This window comes from Cryptomeria japonica, chromosome 10, assembly GCF_030272615.1.
Source record: "Cryptomeria japonica chromosome 10, Sugi_1.0, whole genome shotgun sequence".
Taxonomy (NCBI): Eukaryota; Viridiplantae; Streptophyta; class Pinopsida; order Cupressales; family Cupressaceae; genus Cryptomeria; species Cryptomeria japonica.
The window spans coordinates 730,619,679-730,644,260 of NC_081414.1; the positions used below are offsets into that span (position 1 = coordinate 730,619,679).

Genomic DNA, 24,582 nt, shown 5'->3' on the forward strand with positions numbered 1-24,582 from the left:
AAGGATGCAAGTAAGAAGAACTCATATGTTTGTATTCATTGATTCCAAAATGCCAGTACATTCAAAACCTGGTTTCCTTAAGCAATATCCACACCCTGAAATAGAAACCCAAGTACATATATATAGGTGTCGGTACAGGTTGCCCGGTGCTGACTACCAGCAACCGTCGGGTAACCACCGACCCTTAACACACTTAACATTCTAATTACGACATGACATAATTACCCGACAACACCGCATTCATAATTTACAATTCACAACCTCTCAACATTTGACTTTTCAAAATTACAACCTTTTGCATTTGACTTCTCGAAATCACTAGTAGTTGTGATTTGTGATTTTGGATTTCACAACTAGTTGTGAGTTGTGAATTTTGATTTCACAATTCATAACCACTTCTATTCAAGAAATGAACTTATTTACTTTAAATTTATTTAAATTTGTTCACTTCTTCCCCTTTTTCAAAGATTCCAACATAACTTTTGACTGGAGAGTTTGGGCTTGAAATTTTCACCAAGTATCAAAGGGGCCGAAATGATCATAAGCTGAGAGAATTTGTTCATGATAGGGCATTAAATGATGAGATTTTAATATTTTCAAAAATAGGTTTATAAAAATTCAAATATTAAAATCTCGTAAATGGTGAACTGGGTCCTCATGAAAATTGGTCACATAACTTAAAATGGTACTAAAAACATGTCCATGAGACAGTTTTCCTTGAAGCCTCATGATTTTCAAAATTTTAATATTTTTGGGTTTTGACCAATACATGACAAGTTTGTACAAAACAGGGCTCGAGGATGATGACTTTGAACTGAAACCACATACCCAAAAACTTTTGACAAGCACACATCTTAGATAAGCCAAATGTTGAATTTAATGCAAAATTTTAAAATTTGAGTGTTTGAAAACTGGGGCAACAATGTCCATACCAACATATCAGGGGAAAGTCCACTAAGTTGTTCGCAGAGGCTCATTGACCATTGCCAAATCAAAATAAGTGGATGTCTTGGTCAGGATTTATGCAACATTTTCTACATCTAATGGTTCCTAATAGATCATTGAAGTTAATTATATTCAGCTAACTAAGCTACTAATCTCACTTCATTAATTAAATTCATAAATATGCAACTGCAAGGGTATCATAGGCTCTTTGTATTTGTCAATGTTCAACTGAGTTTCCTAACGCAGAGACGGGGACGCATCTTGGGGACAGGGGCACTTGGGGCCTAAGTTTGGGGATAGTGGGGGGCAGCGGAAGGGTAGCGGTGCTGAAATACATAATACATATAGTACTTGAAAAAATAGTTTTAAAAAGATAATGATGTACAATTGTATAAGCCTAAGGAATAGGTGAAGTTTAAAGTTCAAACACATTGCAATGATTGCATTGAACTTAGTGTTTAAATTTTGATAGTAAGATTCAAAATGATAAAAAATAGACATTGGACAAGAATTTTTAAAATTCCTGATTTTATAATCATGATTCATAATTACAATCAACTTATCAAAAAATGTTCAAAGTTCAAACTTCAAAAACAAAATAGTAAATGCTAGAATCTAGATAGTAATCTGTAATACTAATGAGTATTAACTCATGATTCATGAGTCAACGGCTAATAGTCTCGACTCTAGAGTCTAACCATCCCCATCCTCCACGCCAATCTCCTCATCACTCAAACTGTTGGACCCCACATGCTCAAGCTCATCTATACCAATATCAATACCAAACAGCCCTGTTTATGTAGCATCATCATCAATCTATGCTAGCTCTTATGGCTCTACATTCCATCTAGTTGTTGGACTCTCCTTGACCATTAAATTGTTGTAGTCAATGAGACGCAAGGCACTACATACCACCACAAGCTTCTTTGCCCTCCTAGAAGTAAGCATGTTCCTCTTAACGGGGTGGATGAAGCTGTAAGTAGACTAGTTCCTCTCAACAATAGAAGAACTAGAAACCTGGAACAGCAAACGAATGGCTAGAGAAATTGTCAAAGATCTAGGCCCATGCATAGTCCACCACAACTTGGGGTCCTCCTACGACATAATATCTAGATCTAACTTGGATGCCTCTAAATATCCCCGAAGAGTGGCAAACTTTGTCCACTTAGTACGAATTTGGCTAGCCTATATAGAATCATACATTTTTTCAATTGCCTTGATAAATCCATCATTCACTTAAGCATCCTCTATAAGTGTAATTCTATCGGGCCTTTGCACATACCACTTCAGGTTCAATGCATAGGCAGCCATGTGAGAGGGAGTGTTGAGATTTTCCCATCTACACTAAATGATTGGTGAATTATGCTCGGTGTAGAATTGCAAAGTGGGGTCCCTTCTCTCGCACAACATTCTTCATTTGACTAAGCACAGAATCAATCCACTCATACACCTCTCCAAAATGATAGATACAATATATTTGGAACCAGCCCAAACAACATCATTCTTCACCACCTCCTTCACCCTCAACACCTATTGTGTCTTCGACTCAAGCCACATGTTCCATTTTGTTGTCATAACAATTATTTGCAATGCTTCTTGCAACTCAAGCATCCTCTCCAAGGGAATAAATTATGATGCATATCGAGTCTCTATAGGTTTCAGGAATACCTTCTTGGAGAAGGTCCTAAAGAGTGCATGTGAAGTGTGGTGGTTGCAGATAAACCTCTGCACATCTCTAGCATCACTAACAATTGTTTTGATCCTACTAATTTTACCCACATCCTTGAGTGCATTATTTATGGCATGCACATAACAAGGATTCCACCAAATATGTCTACAAGTTGCGTCAATCAACTTCCCTGCAACTCTGCACACATGGGCCGCATTTGTCACTACATGCACCACATTGTGGCACAACCTCCTCCATAGCATCCTTGAGGATCTGGAATTAAAGATGAGCAGTCTTGTTGTACCCTAAACAATCAAAACCCCTAAGGAAATAAGGGCTCATTTTAGATGTAACCATGATATTGATGAGTGGACAATGCCTAATGTGCGTCCACCCATCCATGATTATGCTGCAACCACTTGTGACCCAGGTTCACTTCGTCTTCTCCATCAAAATATTAATCTTGGAATAATTTTGTTCCAAAAATGTTATCCTCAATTTAGTCTCACTACGTGGCACATATGATGACACAACAGCCTTATAATAAGGAGAGTGGGACACATAGAATGGAATGCAATTGGCAAAGAAGAATTTGCCAATGGCATCATTTGCCTCATCCTTTAGTTGCACATTTAATAAATTTGCCAGTGGTTGTGAAGATGAACTAGTCATCTTACGTTTTCACTTAGACTTTGCTGCCCCTGAACTAGATGGAATCGGTGACCTTTTATTTGCAAAGTAGAAGTAGAAACTGCAGAAATCTTATTACCCCTACTCCTTTGTAACAAATTAGCAGATACAGGAACTTCATCTTCATTACAACCCCATAATTTCAATATTTCAGACCTTGACTTAAAGTTTCCTTCCACCTTTTGGCATAAATCTATACCTAGAAGGAAGTGAGCATTAGGTCTAGTAATGCTGCCAAACCATTCAACAATACACATGTGGCACTTCCACTTTCTAGTGCCCCCAGCTGTCTCAGGCTTTGCTGGTACCATAGATGCAAATTGTTTTAAAGGTGATTTTGGACCAAAGGGGCCCTTGGCCCATTTTTGAAGGGTTCCGTTTGAGTATTAGGTTCACCCCCCTCTCCTTCTATGCCAGGTTCATCAGATAATTTATTTTCACTCTAAATTTCTACTTCAACCTCTTGACCCTTATCCTCACTCATGTTGTACGAGCTCATTATGATAATGCTGCAAAAAAAAAACAGAAAAAATGAAGTTAAAAATTCATAAATTTAGATGAAGATTAGAGAAAATGAACATTCATAAATTTTAAAATTTAATTTTTTAAATGAAAATCAAAAAATGAAAATGTTGCTGCAAAAAATCAGAAAAAATGAACAATGAACAATCAATGTCATAAATTTAATATTTCATTGAACAATAATAGCATTCATAATTTCATGAAAAGTCAGAAAACCAGAATGAACAATAGGTTTATAAATTTATAGGATAATAGGAATGAATTCGAAAATTGAAACAATAATAAGAAATTGGATTGAACAACAGGAATGAAAATCAAAAAATGGGGATGACCCCACACTACAGCGGTTGGCTGCAAATCTTCTACTTGGGAGGTCTTAGGTTCAAACCTCAACGCATTGTTCAAAAAAAAAAAAAATCCAAAAATGAATAACGGTGAATGAAACTTGTCCTACCTTTAATCTTGCTTTGCTACCCTCTTCCTCTTGCCAGAATGAAATTGCAGGTGCTCGGCTCTAGAGTCTCCTTCAGGCTTGGTTCCAACTTACACCTCAAACTCTCAATCAATCTTCCTCTTCACTCTATGTCGTTAGTGTCTACTATCTTCACTGTTTCACACTACAACCACCGCTACCAGTGCTCAGTTTTGATCTTGTTGTGATTGAAAAAGAGTTGAGATGTCTATTTTATAACTTTTTGGTGCGTGTTTGGGGGTTGGGTTGAGTTACGATTAGGGCTCGGCAATTAGAATTTAACTTTTTCTTTTTCTAAAAAAACCTTGAGATTTCCTTGTCACCACGAGAGAGTTGGGTGCGTTCCCTACTAGTCGAGGGCCAGTTGGGAGTCTCAAGTACTTCCCAATGTCCACTTTATGCATTTCCTAAGGAGAAAAGTCCAAAACATCCCCATTTACCATGAAACGTCCCGAAGATGTGTTGTAGAATGTGGCGGCGGTGGAGGGGTGGCAAAGGGATGTTCCCTAGACGTCCCCCATCTCAGGGACATCCCTGTCTCCGAAATGGCTACATTTTGCCAAGGGGCATGTCCACATGGAACGCTAGTATTTGTATTTGAACTTAATTACTTCTGCAAATATATATATATATATATGTTTTTGCATGGATGAACCCCACCTCCAAATAAATTTTGACCAAATTCGTGAACCGAACCATCAAACCTAAACCCAAACCAATAACTTAGCCATATAAATCTCACCTTTTTTCTTTGTCTTCTAAGAAACCTCTCTTCAATCAAAGTTGAAGTTTAAATCTTGTATGAAAAATCACCAACAAACTCATCCCAAGTAACAATGTATCCTTTCATGTCTTGGCATCAACAATTGTACCACCCATAGTTTACAAACTCACGAATACTCCGTTGTGGAAAGTTTTCCTAGGTGAGACACACACAGTCATTAATCCTGATTTGGCAATGGAAATGAAGTTAGATAAGGCAAGCATTGTGCACTTTAGTTGTTCTCCATGCATATGAGGCACATCCACCTCGTCCAATTCAAACAAAGCCTAGTCATTGGGATTTTTTGTACCCACAAATGTACCTAGAGCACAACCTCCATTGCAAAGTATTGGGTGGAACGAGTAGGTCCATCAAATAAGACATGAGTGGATTTTGAGTTTTAGATATCCCTTCCCCTCAATGTTGCAAAAAGCCCATGTTAGGAGAATTTGATAATGACACTAATAGTTGCGAGGGAAAGTTACTAGGTGCCCTCTCCAAAAGACTTAAGTGGGATGTGTCATTGCCCCTAGAAAACCATATTAATACTTTTGTATGACCCTAGCCCCGATGTAATTTGGACTAGTGGTGGAGTTCTGGGCTATGTTATATTGTCATGTGTGTGTGCCAGATGTGAACTTGATGCTCATATTATAAAATATAATTATTGTATTTATTATGTTTTATGTAATTTAATGCATTTACGTTGTTTAGACTAGCTCAGACTAATAATGTGTGGGTGACTTGTGTGAGGTTTGTCGTTGGTTGCAGGTACAGGGGTGCAATACAAATGGATTTTGTGGTTGCGTTGGTGAGAGACAGGTGGTCCAGTGTCATCCTTGTGTCAAGGTCTTTGGTTAACCCTTGCAGTCTTTTAGACTTATGTTATCCCGTTAAATTGAATTTGCAATATTTAATAATCTCCTTAGAAGGATTAGCCAATCTAGCAAGGATTGTTTTGAGTCACTATTTAACCTTAGGACCCTAGAATTTCATTTAGTCGTCATTATTTATTCGTTCATGGCTAAGTCTATGAGACATAGATAAGAACTTAATTCAATACAATCAAATTGTAGGCATTGGATAATAACGACGATAGAAGAATCATTACAAATGGATATATATATATATATATATATATATAATAGCTAAAAATACATATGTATTCATAATTATTATAAGACTAAATAAATGAACTATAACTATAAATGGAAAATTATTGGATACTTATATGTTTAGCTATATCCGATTAATTTAAAAATAAATAAACACTAAATGAAAAAAAAAAAAAAACATTTATAACGGGACATCAATGCATGGATGAAGGGGCTAGCTAAATAAGATTTAAACAATTGCCAAACAACATAAGTCAAGTAATATAAAATAAAAAACAAAAGCTCTACTTATTAATGCCTAAGTCTCATAAATTATTAAATCCTCCAAAGCCCAACGAAAGGGAAAAAAAAAAATTAAATATAAGCAAGCAAGGTAAAAAGGAAATACATTTTCTCTAATTTCCACGAAGAAGAGAAAACGCAGGCCATAGGACATCAATGGAGGAAAAGAAAACACTTCAATTTAAGAAGCTACCTACCCTTCCTACGGCAGGGGACAATCTTCCATCAATGGGAATGGCCATGGGCATGGAGAGGAAGGTCGACCACTCCCTGAGAAGCTGTGGAAGGACGTTTTTGCAGGTTTTGAAGAAATATGGTGCCAGGAATTGATTAAAAAGCCCCCACGACCTCCCTTATGGCCAGACTTTTTTCTTAGCCAGCAGTTGGAGACAAGATGGAGGTAGTAAAAGGAGATTTAAGCAGCTAAGTGTGAGGATATTTGGTGGAAGGGAAACAAATCAATTTGGAAAAGGTTTTCAGGCATTGAAATTCCAGCAACTTCTAACTTCCAGATTTGGAAAAGGTTTTCAGGCATTGAAATTTCAGCAAATTCTAATTTCCAGGTTCCTTATTCTTCTCTCTATTTGTCAATCATTTACCTAACAATGTTGCTGGTTATGAATAAAGGAAATCTGATAGTAACTATTGATAAATTTCTTTAGCTTAGAAGTCTTGGTATTGTGGAAAATCATTGATGGTTATTAGTTTCCTTTTTACCTTGTTGCTTTGTAGTTTTAGTTGTTCCAGCCAGTATGAAAAAAAACAAAAACAAAGGGGTTTTCTTTTTTTTCATTGTTGGCAACTAAGCCAAACTCACCAATACATGTACTAAAACCCCAACCTTACACACTTCCAAAATAATGTTGATATACTGCTGGTGGAGTTTTTGTTGTGTAGGATATGGCCAAATAAGGTTATGATGGAGACTATGGGCATAACAGCAACAAACACATCAGGATATCATATGTGGCTGCCAACTAATGAACCAAGAAAATAGAATCAAATTACTTACTACCCTACGATTGTATAAGCCATCATAAACAACAGACTGTGTTATATGGTTTTGTGTGGTTACTGGAGGTACTATTTAGAGCTGATTTAATGTTTGATTTAAGTAACCATTGTTCTTACATCTTTCTATAGAGCTGTAACTTTAGGCACAATGAAATTTAGATATGTTAACTCAAGGTTGACTCAAGACAGCCTTGCAAGTCTAACAGTAGGTGTACATATATTTTGTGATAAGGAAGTGCTCAAGAAATAAATTAACCGCAGTAAACTTCTACCTCGATAATTCTACTTTGACTATATTGCTAGATTTTGGATGAGAATCCAAGTATACAACTCCATTATTTTAATGTAAATGAAGCTATATTTTATTATGGTGTGATTTAGCCAGTTGCTAAATCAGTCTTGATTAGTTTAAATGGTATAATTGGTCATGTGATGGTTAAATTATTGCATATGAAATTGTAAGAGATCCTATCATGTGGTGATAAGTAGGAATGGTTGTCAACAAAGCTGAAAATGGAGAATTTAGTTAACAGAACCTTCAACCAAGGGATTCTGTGGCAAGTGTGTCCTCCCTTCAACACATTTTGGAACCTACTCACTGCTGTAATATAACATAGAACAGAGGCATTACTTATTTTAGAAAACCTGAAAATGGTAGTAGTAACAATCATTGTTGTGTTACAAGTTGGTTTTGTTCGAACACAGGCTTCTCCTGGTTAATAACAACCTAGCAGCCAAAGATTGAGTAGATTATGAAACCCTCATGTCAAACAACACCAAAATGGGTAGTTTAAACATAGAGATGGCTGAGTGGGAAGCTACTTATTCCAAATTAGGAACCTCTCTTCTGGAAAGTGCTAAGCAAGGTACAGGGGCTAGCTTTTACGACTACGGATGGAGTAAGGGCCCTATGGGGGCATAGGTAGAGGTTGTATACCCTTCTCCATCTGAGGTGATCACCGATGGAAATCCTATGACCTTTAAAGAGATAAGCTTATCCATGCTCGAGATTGACAGTAGTCAAGGAGCATATGATGTCGGATGACTGTTAGCTGTACCGCATAGATAGGACGGATTCCACCAAGAGCATGCGGGTCTTGGGGCCAGCAACATGTCAGTGATGGATGTCCATGGTTGCTTAGTCGTCGTGTAAGTCAAACATGGGTATTCAACAAAGGCTAATGGAGAGAAGACCACGATGACACCTTTCAATGATGCCTTTGTGAAGAGAGTTGTAGAGATTGTATTTTGGTTTAAAATTTCAACTTAAACTTCAAATTAATCATTTATTTTAAAATTTTTACAAGTATTTATTTACTTCAATTGCAATTTTGTAACTTAATTTGTTTATACTTGTAGGTGTCAAAGCCTTTGGTGAGAGTTTTAAGCTTAGTGGATGGAGATTGAATCCCAATGGGATTCATTTAAGAGGATTCATTTGCAAGGCCATCAATAGGGCCAAAGAGGCCACCCAAATCAATTATGGGGGAAATGGAAATAAACTTGATTCCAATTGGGAGATCATTGATCAAAGGTACAACAATCATTTCCACTAACCCATTCATGCAAAAAAAGTACTACTTCCAACTCCAAGTTTTTCTTCTTTGATATGAAGGATCTCTAAACATGCATTGAGAGGATGATATCCAAAGTTGAGGTGTGGGAACTCATTATTTTAAAGTTGCATAGTTACAAGAAAGTTAGGGGGAGGCTCTTTTCTTCAACACTAACTATATGAAGGAGCTCAAAGCACCAAGTAATAAAAATTAGAGTGTTTTTTATTTATTGTACATCTAAATTTGTACTCATACTCCACAAGTTGTTTGTGATTAAATTCTCACTCCACTCATCAAGAGGAGAGTGCATGTTCACTTACCCACTTATAGCCTTAAGAACTTCACTCAACTTGTTATTATAGTGTCTTTTAGTCGTTTTTGATACTCTTCATTGCATTATTGATTTGATCATTTGCCAAGGCCTTAAAATTCATATATGATTTCTTCATAAAGAAAAACCAGCGACCATTTGATCTTTATATCACATCAACTCATTGTAGAAACTAATGAGATGCTGTAGCTGGGCATTAGTCACCTTCCCGCCTGGCTCCTCTAGCTATCAAAAAGAAATTAATCCCTGGTTTGTACGATTTTTCAAACAAGAAAAAATACCCTAGAACTTATTTTGGATAGATATAAATTATTTTAGGAATCCTAGACACACAAAAAGGAAGCAAAAAATTTCAACCACTAATAAATATAATACTCATCAGATCAGGACCCCCATATTAATTGAAATGTTGGTCAATAAAATTCTATTCCTCAACACCCAACAATCTTCGAACAAGATTTCCTAGTAACATTCAACCAAGATGGCTTTAAAGTACATATACAGCTATCATGCAGCAGCATATTTATTAAGAATCAATACCCATTTCACACATCTACTTTCTTTCTACCAAAACATACTCTCATTTCTGAAACTAGAACCACAGACAACACACGCATCAGAGCATAGCCTAGGTATCATGGCAGGTCCATATCAAGTCAGAGAGGAAAAGAAGAAGCTTATGCCCATTGACTGAGAAATTAATCTGACTTTTTTAGAAATTATAGAAATCAGAATACTGGCCATCATGTATACCTTGCAGCATATAGAACTTAACAATATCTGAATAAATTCACAAAGCCTCAGGAATCATATCTCACATTCATAGCCAAAGCATAAATCATGATCATCTTACATCATTGATACTGTCCAAACTGCTGTAAAAAGAAATCTAAATCTAACTTCTCACCATGCTTTCCAAAAAGCATAACACACGAAATAAACAAGATCTAGGGAAAGTGGGAAAAGGAAAGCCCATTTTCAAGCAAAACCCTTTAAATGCGGAATACCATGCCAACTGCAAAGAATCACTACAATCATACCGGCTAAAATATCATAAGCATGTTGTAAGAGAACTTTACATTCAAAAAGCAAATAAGGAAAGAAGCAGGAAAAGCAAACCGAACAGTTAAGCTTTACAATACTTCTCACACTTGTTTAAGTACTTACAACTTTACAAGTATTCACAAACCATTACAATTACAAACAGCAAGAATCTTCTCCTCAATGTCAATCAATCAATCTTGATACCAGACATTCTTGTGCTTGATTTACCTAACTTAACCCTTATCAATTAGTTTTTCTTAGGACATTTAATAAACTTTGTTTTTGATAATATAAACCATTTTTAACATCCTTGTATTTTTTAATCTACTCCTTAAAGCTTCTAAGTTTAAACCTTTTCTAAACTCTGTTTTTCCTATTATGATATTCAATTATATTTTTGTTACATACCATTTCTTTAGAAATCATATAGTTTTAAAATAAAAAATTTTAAACAATTGGCAAACCCTCACAACTCTTTCACAGCTTTTCCCAAGAGTCAGCAGGATTCCTGTAACAGATTAAATGCACAACAAATTTTCCACACCTGCAAGCTGCAAGGAAAGAGTGCAGCACCAGGCCTTTTCGTCTTCATTCAACCATCAGAAATGCAAGGTTTTGGCCTTCAGATATTGCTCCTACTTTTATAAGAAACACTCTTTCCTTAATGCATGTCCTGATCCTTAAAACCCCGGTTGCAATTTGGAATCTAACAAATGTTCAATCTTTTAAGCAAAGACAGAGTTTCAGAATATTTGTGTATTAAGGAAGAAATAATGGCTGAAAAATTCTGCTTCGATCTTACTTGGAACAAATAAAGGAAGAAGATATGATTTACTATATTATATAGAATATAAGATGATACTACAGCAATGCAGAGGGCATCCTTGTATAGATGTTAAAACTTAAAAATGCATTAAGTGATGAGTCACACCCTTTCTGTAGTAGGTAGGAAAGTTAATTCGAAAATAAATAGGTCCATTACAGTGTGAGAGCTTTGGATGCATTCTAGAATCTACCAAGATACCCATCTGGTTTTGAAGAATATTGCTATAACTCCAACTAAATGGGTCCTTGAAATTACTCATTGCTGATCTTGGATGATGAAAATGTTTTGCAGGCTCAAAAATGTGCAGAAGCTATTTAAGATTATAGTTTCACAGCTTGGAGCGGGCAGCTGGGTCACAGGTTCTGATTGAATTGATAGATATGGCAGGCAGAGGTAGTATTAATTGTGATGGTGAGCATTGGATTTCTCCTTCGCCTGGACTGGGGATAAGATATAGTCGCATGCAGGAACTCACCTAAGGTGCTCTGTATGGTTGGTGTCCGGTGCTTTTTGGAGGTCATTTGTCTGTGTTATAGTTTGATAAGGTTGCTTTTGCATTGGTTGACCTGTTTATAGGCTGTTTATACATGTTCCTTTTAGCATGTATTTTATTTGGTTGGTAGGGCAGGAGTCCCTCATAGAAGCACTATAATATAATCCAAAAAGAAGCTTTCTTAAACACAAAATCAGAGTATTTTTCTAAGATACTGTGTCAATCCATATGACAAGAAGAATTGTTATGCATAAATTAAATTGACAGAATTTGTCTGGCAAAAGCACTAGAGTCTTTAGCACCTATACAATACATTATTTTAAATATATTAGAAATTGCTGCCAAACAAAAACTGTAAACTACAATTGTTTGGGCAGTGGTCTACCAGTAAGATGGGGAACAATTTCCATTCCAATAAACCGAGCTCAAAACTCAATGTACATGTTCCCCATGATAACACAGTTGTTATGTGTCCCTTCAACACACTAACCCATCTCGAGAGAAGTTTACCACAGTTTTAAAAGACTAAACCTTGTTCAATGAGACATCGTAATGGCCAATAATATACTAGCTAAATCATCCATTTGTTGATTAAAGAATATAACATTTATTTGTCAGCAACAATATAAGACTACAATAAAAATTCATTTATTTATATATGATGAAGTAACAAATCTTCTCAAATAACACTATTCTGCAAATTCTAAAAAGGAAACTCAAACTCCATGGAAAGAAACACCTATTGTTAAAACAAACAAATCTATATATGCAAGCTTATATACCTGTTCCAGATTAATACGATACAAATCTGGCGAAGAGGCAGCACAAAGCAAATCACATGACCAACGATCATAGGCAATATCCCTTCCCATCCTGCAATCATACGTGCAATTCTTACATGTACAATGAAAATAAAGTATAAAGAACGAAAACAGCAAAATAAAATCTCTGGGCAGTCAACAGAAATAATTTGAACTCAACATCAACCACGTTTCCAGTAGTGCACATGCCAATGATGATTAAACTACAAACTAGATATGGGTAAACAGTCAAACTTCCTTTACCCACTACCTCAGTTTATAGATAGATAGATGGATGATGGATGGATAGACAGATGGATGGAGACAAAAAAAAAATATAGATGGATAGATAGAGACAAGAAAAAATAATTCAAAGAAGGAGAAAGATTTGTGATCATGCCATCTTTTTTAGTTTTACAAAAAAGTTGCATTCAATAAACTACAAGATTTTCACTAGCTCAAATGCTTTGAAAGATGAGAAAACAAATACGTAATACCAAAATTTTGTCTTGGAGTGCACCAAGATACTTAAAAAGAGAGAAAAAACTACTTTTTACATCAAAAAGACAACTTCTAAACAGAAAAATTAGACTAACATGAGGAGTCTAATGCTTCCCTGGGTCATAGTAGCCAAGAAGGTAGCAAATTCATCAGTCCTCTTCTAGTGGTTGCCAAGGATTAGTGGACATTTGCTGCTGACTCTCTACAGCAGTCCAATCCAGGCCTCTTTTCCCCACATTATTGGAGCTCTCTCATCTGAAAAGCTAGCATTTGGGCAAAGTTGGAAGTTCCACATGGTCTTTGATGATTTAAAAATTAAATGCTACAATGCAAGTACTATCCATGTTTTCCTTCACAAGACAGCCCTAATTCAGTTCTCCAAACATTCAAACGTACTACATTGCCATTTGGATTAATTTTCAAGTAGGGACAACAATCGTGTGGTTGTGTGGTTTTGTAAATTCTAATAGCAAGTGTGCTTGAGAGTTTACAAAACAAATTAGTAGTAGAGCCTGTTTCAAATATTTTTTTTGAGTATTGTGCAGGTGTGATTTGATCTGTATGACAGCAATAAAGTCTACTAAGGCCAAAGAGTTAGCACCTTGTGATCCAAAGATATCTACAAGGTAGAAGAATCAGACAGTGAGAGAGATGGCAAAGGACAAAAGAGATGATCTTGCTGAGAAAGTAGCTGCAATTGAAAACAACATCAAAATAGTGATATAGTCCCAAGAAAGCATTTGAACAACAGTGGGAGCTTACAACTAAGAACCAATCATCTTGTGCACTGTCCAAGTTGGGTGAAGACGAGCCTAAGATGAAGAAGAGAAAGAAGAATGCATGGGCTAAGAGCAACCTCTAAAGAGGGAAGCAAAATCTAGGCATACTTCTTTCAAAATCAAAACTAAAATTGGAATGAAGGCTTTCAAAGGACAAATAAATGCTAAAATGCTAAATAAATGGATAAGCAAACAGACATATTTTATTTTGCATAATCTTAGCAACAATGAAAACGTATCTTTTGCACATCTCAAAATGTAAGGATGTGATCAAATTTGGTGATAACTTACCGAGCATCTCCTGAAAATAAGGGACCTGTTGTAACCAGGTGGGATGAATTCAAAGATTTATTATGCAGGAATCTTTATCCTATACTATATAATACTGATCAAAAAATCAAGTGGAAGTATTCCAAGCAAGGAAATCGTCAAAGTCCGCAGAACAATAAAACAAGACTCGGTAACCAGGCTGTGTTGATGAGCTTAGACTTGGGAGGATGAAGACAATGCGACCAAGCACATTGGACAGCTCCATTCCCCTGCAAGGAGGAAATTCATCTCAAGCAAGCCAAAGGATCTTGATAATATTAGATTGAGGAAATGAACAAGGCAGGAGAAGGAGAATCTTTCAGCCCACAAAAGCAAAATCAGCCATACAGATCCTAAAGAAAGAGTAACTGGGATGCTAAATAACACCGCTGCTTTGCATAATTTTAAAGATCTTGCAAATCATTGTAGTCATTGTGTTATTGATGGGCATCATTAATCCAAAGCATTGGAAGTTACCCCCACAATTGCATCCTAAGAATCACTCAAAGGAGGACTGTATGAAGTCCATGACATCTTTAGAGCACAAAGAAGAGATAGAGATTGAGGTCAGTCCAAATAGAGGAAAGATTGGGGTGCACCATTAACAATGCAGGTAGGACAAAGTAATCCCAAACCTCTGTTCACGTCAGATCTCACCTCCTACACTAATCTCTTTCCTAGAGATATGTAATAGGTATGTATTCACTCCAGAAGGGTACCCTAATATTGGAGGCAAAAAATTGCATTTCCATAAGCAACTTACCTACAAGTTAGCTGTTTTGTATACACTTATTCTTCTTGCAAATCGCCTCAAAGGAGCCTTCTTTATGGATGGACCCTTACCATCCTTTGCCAACAACTTGAAAGGAAATCAAAACTCATGGCACTCAACTAAATTACCACTTTGATTGCTCACTTTGGCTAACCTTTATCCTCTCTCACTTCCACTACCAATCTCTAGATTCCTCAACATCTTAAACTCCTCCTTGTTGTCACTGGAGCTAAACGAACTCATATGAAGCACCACAAAAACAAAATAAAAAAACAAACTTAAAGGATTTATGACTCAATTTTTAGTCCCTACACAAATTTTTCTCACTTCAGGTTGCACAAGGTGCATAAAGAAAGGATACACAAAATTTGATCATTTGTTGAGTTATCTCAACTTTGAAGACATTATTTGATTATCCAATTGCAACTAAAAAATTAAAAACAATTACTACTTATTAGAAGCAAGGATTTCCTTTCGAATCTTTTACTTTAGGTTCCATGAGGTGTAAAAGAAAAAAGGATAAATGAAAGTTATATCCTTCTTTGAGTTATGCAAGATGCCGTCGACATTATTTCATTAGCAAATTGCAACTTCAAAATGAAAACAATTACTAGTTGTTACAAACAGAAGAATTTTCCTTCTAGTTTGTACCATGTTTGTTTTCTTCTCAGCATCTCTTAGAACTTCTGTTGCAAGGATACATTGTATTTCATATAACCTCTGATAAGAAGGGAATCATCGAATATGTTCCAACTTCCAAGCAAGAGAGAAATGTTACCAATAACTAAGACATCAATACAAATGTAAAAACTGTAAAATGTAAGCAAATGCAAGTGGTTGGCTGCTCTTTGGACAATCACATCTACTACTATCAAAAGGACTCTATAGATTTCCCCCCAAGTTCCAATCAAACAATAGCTCTTGAGACATCATATTTCTAGGATTTATAGACAGAGTTTGCAATATATAGATAAGAGACAAAATTAGATAAATGCTTGGATTAAAAATCACTGAATAAAACATATCCTGCAATAATATACAATTTCACTTTACATTTATTCAATATTTGCTTGAGAAGATCCCAATTGCTTCTATATCAATTTAGACAGGAAGGAAGATGATTTTGTTCATCTACAAAGTCCAGAAAGTTAAAGTAGAAAAACAACCGTGGAATACGGAGGCTGTAGTGACTCCCATATTTAGCATGAAGACAAACAGAACGATCAGCACAGAGAAAAGCCAATTTTGAGTAATCGTCTCCCAATACCTACATAGACATGGAACAGACAAATAAAATAATATCATATATGCATATGTAATATGAACATTAACATAATAGTCAGCACAGAGAAAATTTGATTTTGTGTAATTCCCAGATACCTACATAAGCAATGAATAATTGAATGCAGAATTGTCTTATGTAGAACTATAAATATTAAGGTTGAAACCAAAACATCACACCCAATAATCTATATCAATATATCTCACTATTTAAGCTAGTGCTATGCATGAATTGATGATAGATTCCACGAAAAACACATGAGAAATAAAATAAAGAGCAAACACCTAAACATGCACATATATCAATAAATAATATTCTTCTGACCAATCAAGAAACCACAATCAAAACCCTTATTTATTTTGTTTCAGACAATAAATACAGAATCACCGTCAATGAAAGATACAGATGATCTCAGTAATGCAACACTTAAGATGGCAAAATTTTCTAAAAGTATGTAGCATTATTTGTCAAGTGACTACTAAACAAGAATTCTTAGCGTTCCATACCTAAAACCCAATCATAACAGTCATAGTTTGAGGACTTGGACTCCACGCAGACTCGGCAGCCCAAAATAGGATTCAGACTCAGGACTAGGCACAAACTTGGCAATAAACTCGGCTAGGACTAGGCAAAAAAAAAACATAGTTTTACAAAAAACAAAAAGAAATTAATGCATTTAGAAAGCATAAAAGCCTAATTTGACTATCAATTTGTCATAATTCAAACTTTACACATCTCCTATGATCTTAAAACACTTAATATTGAAAGTTCATAATTCATATTCAATAAACTAGTGGATGTTTGGGTGTCAAGACCCTAGTAGGTTTGAGGGGCAGCAGCTGTTAGATAGGAGAAAAAACCAACGATATAAGGGGTGTGGATAAACGCACTTGTGTTTCCCCACAAGCAAAAAGTGGGGATTCGAGGGCTATGCCCCTGAAAAAAAAAAAATTGGATGATTGAAAATGGACAAGTTTGAGCCAAAATATGAAGAAATGGACAAGTTTGAGTTGCAGGACACCGGTTTTGGACAAGAAACTATAATAAGTGAAAAAAAAATTAAAAACTCAATTTTTAAAGCTATTGGACATCCTTGCCAAACGCAAGAGTCTCGCATCAGAACTCGCACAAATCTCATGCCAAGACTCGGCGAGTTTTAGCCGAGACTCTCCAAGACTCGGCTCGCGAGTCCGTGGTAAGTTGACTCGGCAAGCATTAGGACTCACAAGTCCTGCGAGACTTTGCCAAATCTTGCCAAGTCCTCAAACTATGATAATAAAATGATGCTTGGAACATTACTAAAAAAACCATTTCAAACACAAAGAGCAATGAACCCAAAGAAAGAACGCATTTTAATGAATTGATGGCAGCTATAGATGCTGATTCAATTGAGGAGGTAGATTAGTTGGAGGTCCCTTGCATGCAAGGTTATTGTAACAAGCTGATTATAGAAGAGTAGGGAGAATTGCCCTACTATTCTAAGGGGAGTGGGGCCCTCACCCGTTATCTTAATGTCCCTCCCACCTTGCATAGCACCTTCTATTCCCACCCCCTAACAAGGTTGGTTGGTTACCTCAGCCTACTCAATACCACCCTATGGGTGTGGTATTGGGCCTCAAGTAAGACAACATAATTCTTCTCCCAACTTTCACCAATTATGTCGGGTGGGAAGGGTTGGCATAATTATTTTCCATGAGACATGAACGTCACTGGTATACTTACTTCAGCAAGCACATGGCACTGTAACTTATCTAGTTTAGAACAATTCATCTACAGAGAATTTTGCTATTGTTTCAACCCACCATTACTATTCCAACCAAGGAACAATTAACTATCAGTGTTCCTGCAATGGTACAATACCTTGCAACATTGGGGTTAGTGGCATAAGAGCAAGTGGGCGTAAAATCGATTCTAGCAACTAGAATTGCTTAATCTAGCAACTATCGAGTACAAGTTGATGCCCCCATAGAATTGTAGGGAAGGTTATTCTAGCAAGTTGATTAATTACTCGCCCTAGGGGTGGGTGGGAGGAGGCTATGGGGCACATTAATGAACGCATTAATGAACTGATTAATTAGAGGTATCTCGGAATTAGGGCCCCTACAATTCTATGGATCGGGGGAACTAAAGATTCCTATGCAAGGGCACCCGAAACTTCATAAAAATATTGGCAGTGTTCATGTGGGATTAAAGTTGGGTGGGTGGGGGGAGAGGCAGGTTGGCTCGGATTTGAAAAGGCCCCACAGTGGGGGGTATGGTTCTCCTGACGTTCCCACCACTACCTGGCTAAGAATAGTAGGGGCCCTCCCACCCCCTTAGAATAGTAGGGTCATAGAATTGGGCGGGGCAAGGGCGAGTGGGAGGCAAAGAGCGCCTTTATCAAAAGATTTTTGCTTCTCACTTTAGTCAGTTAGCTATAATCTTTTTGTGGATCTCTGGCAATTTGTTCCACATAGCTTGGCAAGGCAATTTCGAAGCATGGATTTGCGACCCCTTACATGTAAGACCTATCACTCATGCAATTTGGGATCCTCATTTTGGTCAACCGGTCGTAGAAGCCTTTACCTGGGGAGGTGCCCCCGATCCAGTCAATATTGCTTATTATGGTGTTTATCAGTGGTTGTATACAATTGGCTTACACACTAATGAAGATCTTTATACTGGAGCTCTTTACTTGCTATTTCTTTTTGCTCTCTTTTTAACAACGGGTTGGTTGCATCTACAACCTCAATGGAAACCAAGTGTTTCATGGTTTAAAAATGTCGAATCTTGTCTCAATCATCATTTGTCAGGGCTCTTCGGAGTTAGTTCTTTGGCTTGGATGTGGCATTTAGCTCATGTCGCTTTTCCTGAATCAAGAGGAGAGCACATAAGATGGGATAATTTTTTAGATGTATTACCACATCCTGAAGGTTTGAAACCACTTTTTATAGGTCAGTGAAATCTTTATGCTCAAAATCCTGATTCCAGTAGTCATTTATTTGGTACTACTAAAGGGGCGAGAACTACTATTCTAACACTTCTCAGGGGATTTCACCCACAAACTCAAAGTTTGTGGCTAACTGATATTGTGCATCATCATTTAGCTATTGCATTTGTGTTTTTCATTGCTGGTCATATGTATAGAACCAACTTTGGGATTGGACATAATATAAAAGATATTTTAGAAGCACATGTTCCTCTGAAAGGCTTATTAGGATGCGGGCATAAGGGTCTTCACAACACAATCTCTCCACTTACAATTAGGTCTTGCTCTAGATTTTTTGGGAGTTGTTACTTCTTTAATAGCTCAACACATGTATTATTTACCTTCCTATGCATTCATAGCACAAGATTTTACTACAAAAGCATGGATTTTCATATTTGTGGTCCTTTATTTAATGCTAAAATCTTTTTCTTTTCTGTTTATAAAGTTAATGGACCTCAATATTGATCAATAGCAAATATAAAGTCATCATCATCATTTCATTTGACGGGATGTCTATATATCATGCGTCCTTTGCTTAAATCGTAAAGAGGTAATTCAACTATCACTCTATCTCCCGGTACTACTCGTATTTGTTCGATATCTAATTTTACCTGATACAATCGTTAAAACATCTATATCGTTATCTAGATGGACTAAGAACATATCATTAGGATATGTTATCGTAACTACACCCTCAACAGTGACAATTCTTTTTGGTACCCATTTTAACTAGACTCCTAGTTTTTTTACAGACTCTGAAAACATATCTTTAGGATGTCCTAAAGCACTCATAGTATCATTATCAATATATATACCAAAACTATGGAAACCTAAGAAAATACATGCCCAGTTGAGGTCGTTGAGGTGTGATACTTGCATCACGATGTCTCAGAACACAGTCTAAAAGATTGTTGTATTGAGTAGTTGGATCATAGTCTCTTACCATAAAAATAGTTGAATGTGCAGCAACGCCAACTATGAGAAATTGTAATGTCCCTACTTTGAAATATAATTAAATAATAATAATAATAATAATATAAAAAAAAAAGAATAAAAATTAAAAAATTAAATTAAAATGTAAAAGAGTATAATTAAATATAATTAACTAAATTAATGAATGGCCAAAAGACATGGAAGGAAAAGTTGTGACTCCCTCAACAATGAGATATAAAAGGGAGAAGAGAACCGATGTCTCAGAACACAGTCTAAAAGATTGTTGTATTGAGTAGTTGGATCATAGTCTCTTACCATAAAAATAGTTGCATGTGCAGCAACGCCAACTATGAGAAATTGTAATGTCCCTACTTTGAAATATAATTAAATAATAATAATAATAATAAAAAAAAAAAAAGAATAAAAATTAAAAAAATTAAATTAAAATGTAAAAGAGTATAATTAAATATAATTAACTAAATTAATGAATGGCCAAAAGACATGGAAGGAAAAGTTGTGACTCCCTCAACAATGAGATATAAAAGGGAGAAGAGAACCTCATTTGAGAGGGAAACAATTTGAAAATCAGAAGTGCAGATCTGATTTAAATAAGAAGTACAGATCTGATTATGAAAGGTTGTGTCCCTTTCAAAAGGCAGAAATAATGAAGAGTTGCACTCTTTCAAAGGGTGCTAATGGTGAAAGGGTGTATCTCTTGCCAAAGGGCATACATGATGAAAAGGTGTGACCTCTCCCTCACATTGAGAGATATAAAGGAATAGAAAGGATCCAGTGAGATCACCATCGATTAGATCAGATCAAATCAGATCAGATCAGATCAGATCAAATCAGATCAGAACTGTTATTAAGTTACAGGCAGTAACATCCTTGCTCTTGGTAGTATACATGAGGGCGTGCTTAATATGTATGCTTAATATCTGATGCCTGATAATGTTCTTATGCAGAATTTAATAGTAATATTAATATAGACTGCAATATGTATGACAGTCATACTTAATTTTATATATATTCATAATACATGAGAAGTTAGTATACTTATAGTCTAAATCATGTTATTATTGTCAGTATTTAAGAAGATGGGAATGAGATGTTCCAAAGAGGGGCAGTCTAAATCCAAGCAATAGGTTAAGTCCCAAGATAGGGTGGGGATCAGTGACCCATAAGCCTTGAGGGTATACACCCAAGATAGGTAAGGGCTTGGATCTGTAAACTTTGAGGGAACTTATTGTATTTGGTCTCTAAGCGCTTTGGTAACATACATAGACCCTTCTCCCTTAAAACTGAAGTAGTAGCAAGGTTTGATATCTATATTAAAAACTATGAATAATGAAATTAATCATCTAATGAGGAAAATAAATAAGCACTTGTCAATAACTAAAAAATTGAAGAATATCAATGACTAGCTTCATGATTAGTCTCTCAATCAATTTTAGTATATTGAAATAGATTAATTATGTTAATCAGGTAGGGGACATTACAGAAATCCACCAATCCACTTATGGTGCATGAACAGAGACAATTGGGTACCATAGTCAGTAGCTAGATATGGATAGGAAGGCATAGATTACATATGGTGAGCTACGACAATAGTTAAAGGCCCTAACATAGCTAGGTTAAGAGCTAATTGAGCATTCCATGAAGTAGTTAAGATCTTGTCAAGACCTTTATGTCCTTCCCCTATAAATGGACATTTATGAGCTTCCAAAATATCCCTGAGGTTATGACCAATAACCCAATTGGTTCAATACATATGACCAGCAATTAGAAAAAGAACTGCAATAGCCAAATGGCGGTGTGCGGTATCGGCCAGCCACAGACCCCCATTACTGGGTTGAGTTCTCCACAAAAATCAAAAAATCAGAATATTCCGACCAATTCAGGGTGAAAAATGGGGTCAATCCCTTAGCGAAACTGGGATAAAGTTGAGCTAAAAGCTCACGATTTAAAATAAACTCATGAGGAAATGGTATCTCTTTAGGGTCCACTCCAGCATCTAAGAGTTGATTAATAGGTAAAGAAACGTGTATTTGGTGTCCTGCCCAAGATAGAGAGCCAAGTCCTAGTAACCCTAAATAGTGGTTCAAAATGGATTCTACATCTTGGAACCAAGTCAATTTTGGAGCAGCTTTGTGATAATGGAACCAACCAGCAAAAAGCATTAACGCTGCTAAGATCAATGCACCAATTGCGGTGCAGTAAAGTTGCAATTCACTAGTTATTCCAGATGCTCACCAAATCTAGAAGAACCCAGAGGTTATTTGTATTCCTTGAAAACCTCCACCCACATCTCCATGTTGTTTTTGGTACTTTCAGATTGAATAAAACTCAGAAAATTAGAATTAGGTTAATTAATTTATTGTTTTCCATACTTTAAGCATAATAAAGGAAATGAAATGCTAAAGACAATGCACAGTTACCCTGGGAAAACCTCCTAGGAGGAAAAACCCAGCCAAAGGATCCTCAGATCTGATTTATGATTTAGAATTCAACTGAACATTACACACTTATCTGGAGTTGCAGCCACTATGTGGAAGAGATGGAATACTCCTCAATCAGTTTGCAGTCCTCCTCATCTGATCACAGTCCTTTAATGAAGTCTTCTATATTTTGGAGATGGTCTGCTGCCTCTTGTGGAGTTCGCTGCCTTCAGTTTGGATCTGCTGCTGTTTGGTTGAGTTCGCTCTCTCCTATTTAGGATAGGAGTTCGCTGCCTTCAGTTTGGATCTGCTGCTGTTTGGTTGAGTTCGCTCTCTCCTATTTAGGATAGGAGTTCGCTGCCTTCAATTTGGATCTTCTGCAACCTAATGATGTTCGCTGTCTACTGTTTGGGATCTGCTGCAACCTAATGAAGTTCGCTGTCTACTGCCACTATCTAGAGGAGTTTGCTATTCCAAATGCCTTAGTATAAAATTCGCTCTTCACCGAATATTATTTCATCAGCTTGAAAAGACTTGATTATGATAATGAGAAGTATGTGCTGCATTTATAGGAGACATATCGCTTCTCAAACATGTCGGCCTCCTTTACCATTAAACAATTAATTATTGATTCCTTTTTAATTGATAGGGTCGGCCCTATCAAGGAGGCGTGTTGAGTTGAGTGAAGCGTGGAAGTCTCTTTAGGTGAGGGCCGAGAGGTATTGGGCCTGGCCCTATATGAAGGAGGGCGGATTCCAATGTTGCCCAAGGCAATTGGAATCTGCCAGCCCTAATTACAAACAACACTCCATTCAAAATTTCTTGGCCGATAGTAAACCCGACTGCTTCTTCTATGCGTATGCCTGGATCTACCTACGCTTCTCCTGTCCTAGCCTATGTTCTAGCTAGCTCCGATGAACTGTGCACCTGCCCTTGTCACCTATGCTACTGGCTCTATTGTTGCTACTGGTACCGGTGCTTAAACTACTTTCATTGGTGCTACTTCTCTAGCTACTGGTGTTACTGGTGGATAAGCTAAGTCAACTGGATCCCTTTAGAATAGTAGCGCTGGTGGGCGAGGTCATCATTTTGGTCAACCGCAACCCCAGGCCATTAGATGTACGGGAAGAGCTACATCACTTGTTCATGTACAGTGACTTCGTATCGCAAACCCCCTCTTTTCTCTCAATTGTTCCGATACTAATGAGGTGTATAAAATCACAGATATTGTGCAACTTTGGAACGCAAGATATGCAAAGAAATCAGCTACTCTATCTGCACAACTAACAATCTATAAATAGGAGATTTTTAAAGAGATGATCTCAGCACATAAACCAATCTATAACAATAAACCTGACTGAAGTTTCTTGATCACATATCTTTATGATGTCACGACAGTAGAAAGATCTTCCAGCAATTAAACTGATGCTATGAACAACCATCTGGCATCTAAATGTCAAAATAATTTATTAATTCATAGAAAAAGGGTTTGTGATTAAAATGTAGATGTATGCTCAAATTTGTTAGTGCTTGTAATATAAAGTTATAATGGTCATTCTAGTCTTATTGTCTTAGTGCTAGGCTTAGTAATAAAATCACTATATGGTTTTTATCTGTCTTTATCAAGTAATGTAAACATTAGTTAATGTTCACCTAAGTTATTTAAGGTTAGGGTTTGTTTCACCCCAATATAGGTTTTATGTTGTTGCTTTCCTATTGAGTGACCATTGCTGTATCATTAGTACATACAAGAAGTATTTCTCTCCTTCAAGTTCTCTCTTGTATTCTTGACAGATTCTTTGTATGTATTAGTTTTTGTAAGAAGTCAAAGCAGGTGAAGGCCTGGTTATTGCACAAACCAATGAATTGCTTACAATGCACACCAAGAAATCGAAAGGGCTTTTGAACTTAGAAAGCTATGTGCTTTTGATTCAAAATCAAATTAAGCAATATCAAGCCCTATAGGACTGTAAGAACCTTAGAGGACAGTCGCAGTAACATATAGTGATCTTGTAATGTACCCTTCCTAACCAGTCGGCAAGGTGAACCATTAGCCTAGTCAGTCGAGTTCCCACAGG

The 24,582-nt window shown here is 36.5% G+C and overlaps 1 protein-coding gene across 5 annotated transcripts in view; it reads right to left on the reverse strand.

Annotated features, from left to right (window-relative positions):
• LOC131045580 (uncharacterized) overlaps positions 1-24,582 on the reverse strand; it is a 114,213-nt gene that overhangs the window by 25,894 nt on the left and 63,737 nt on the right. For all 5 annotated transcript variants that reach the window (XM_057979192.2, XM_057979194.2, XM_057979191.2 and 2 more), the window contains 2 exons: positions 16,050-16,150; positions 12,505-12,595 (listed from right to left, as the gene is read on the reverse strand). In XM_057979192.2, the coding sequence (XP_057835175.2) occupies positions 12,505-12,595; positions 16,050-16,150 (192 nt within the window). The remainder of the gene's footprint in view (positions 1-12,504; positions 12,596-16,049; positions 16,151-24,582) is intronic.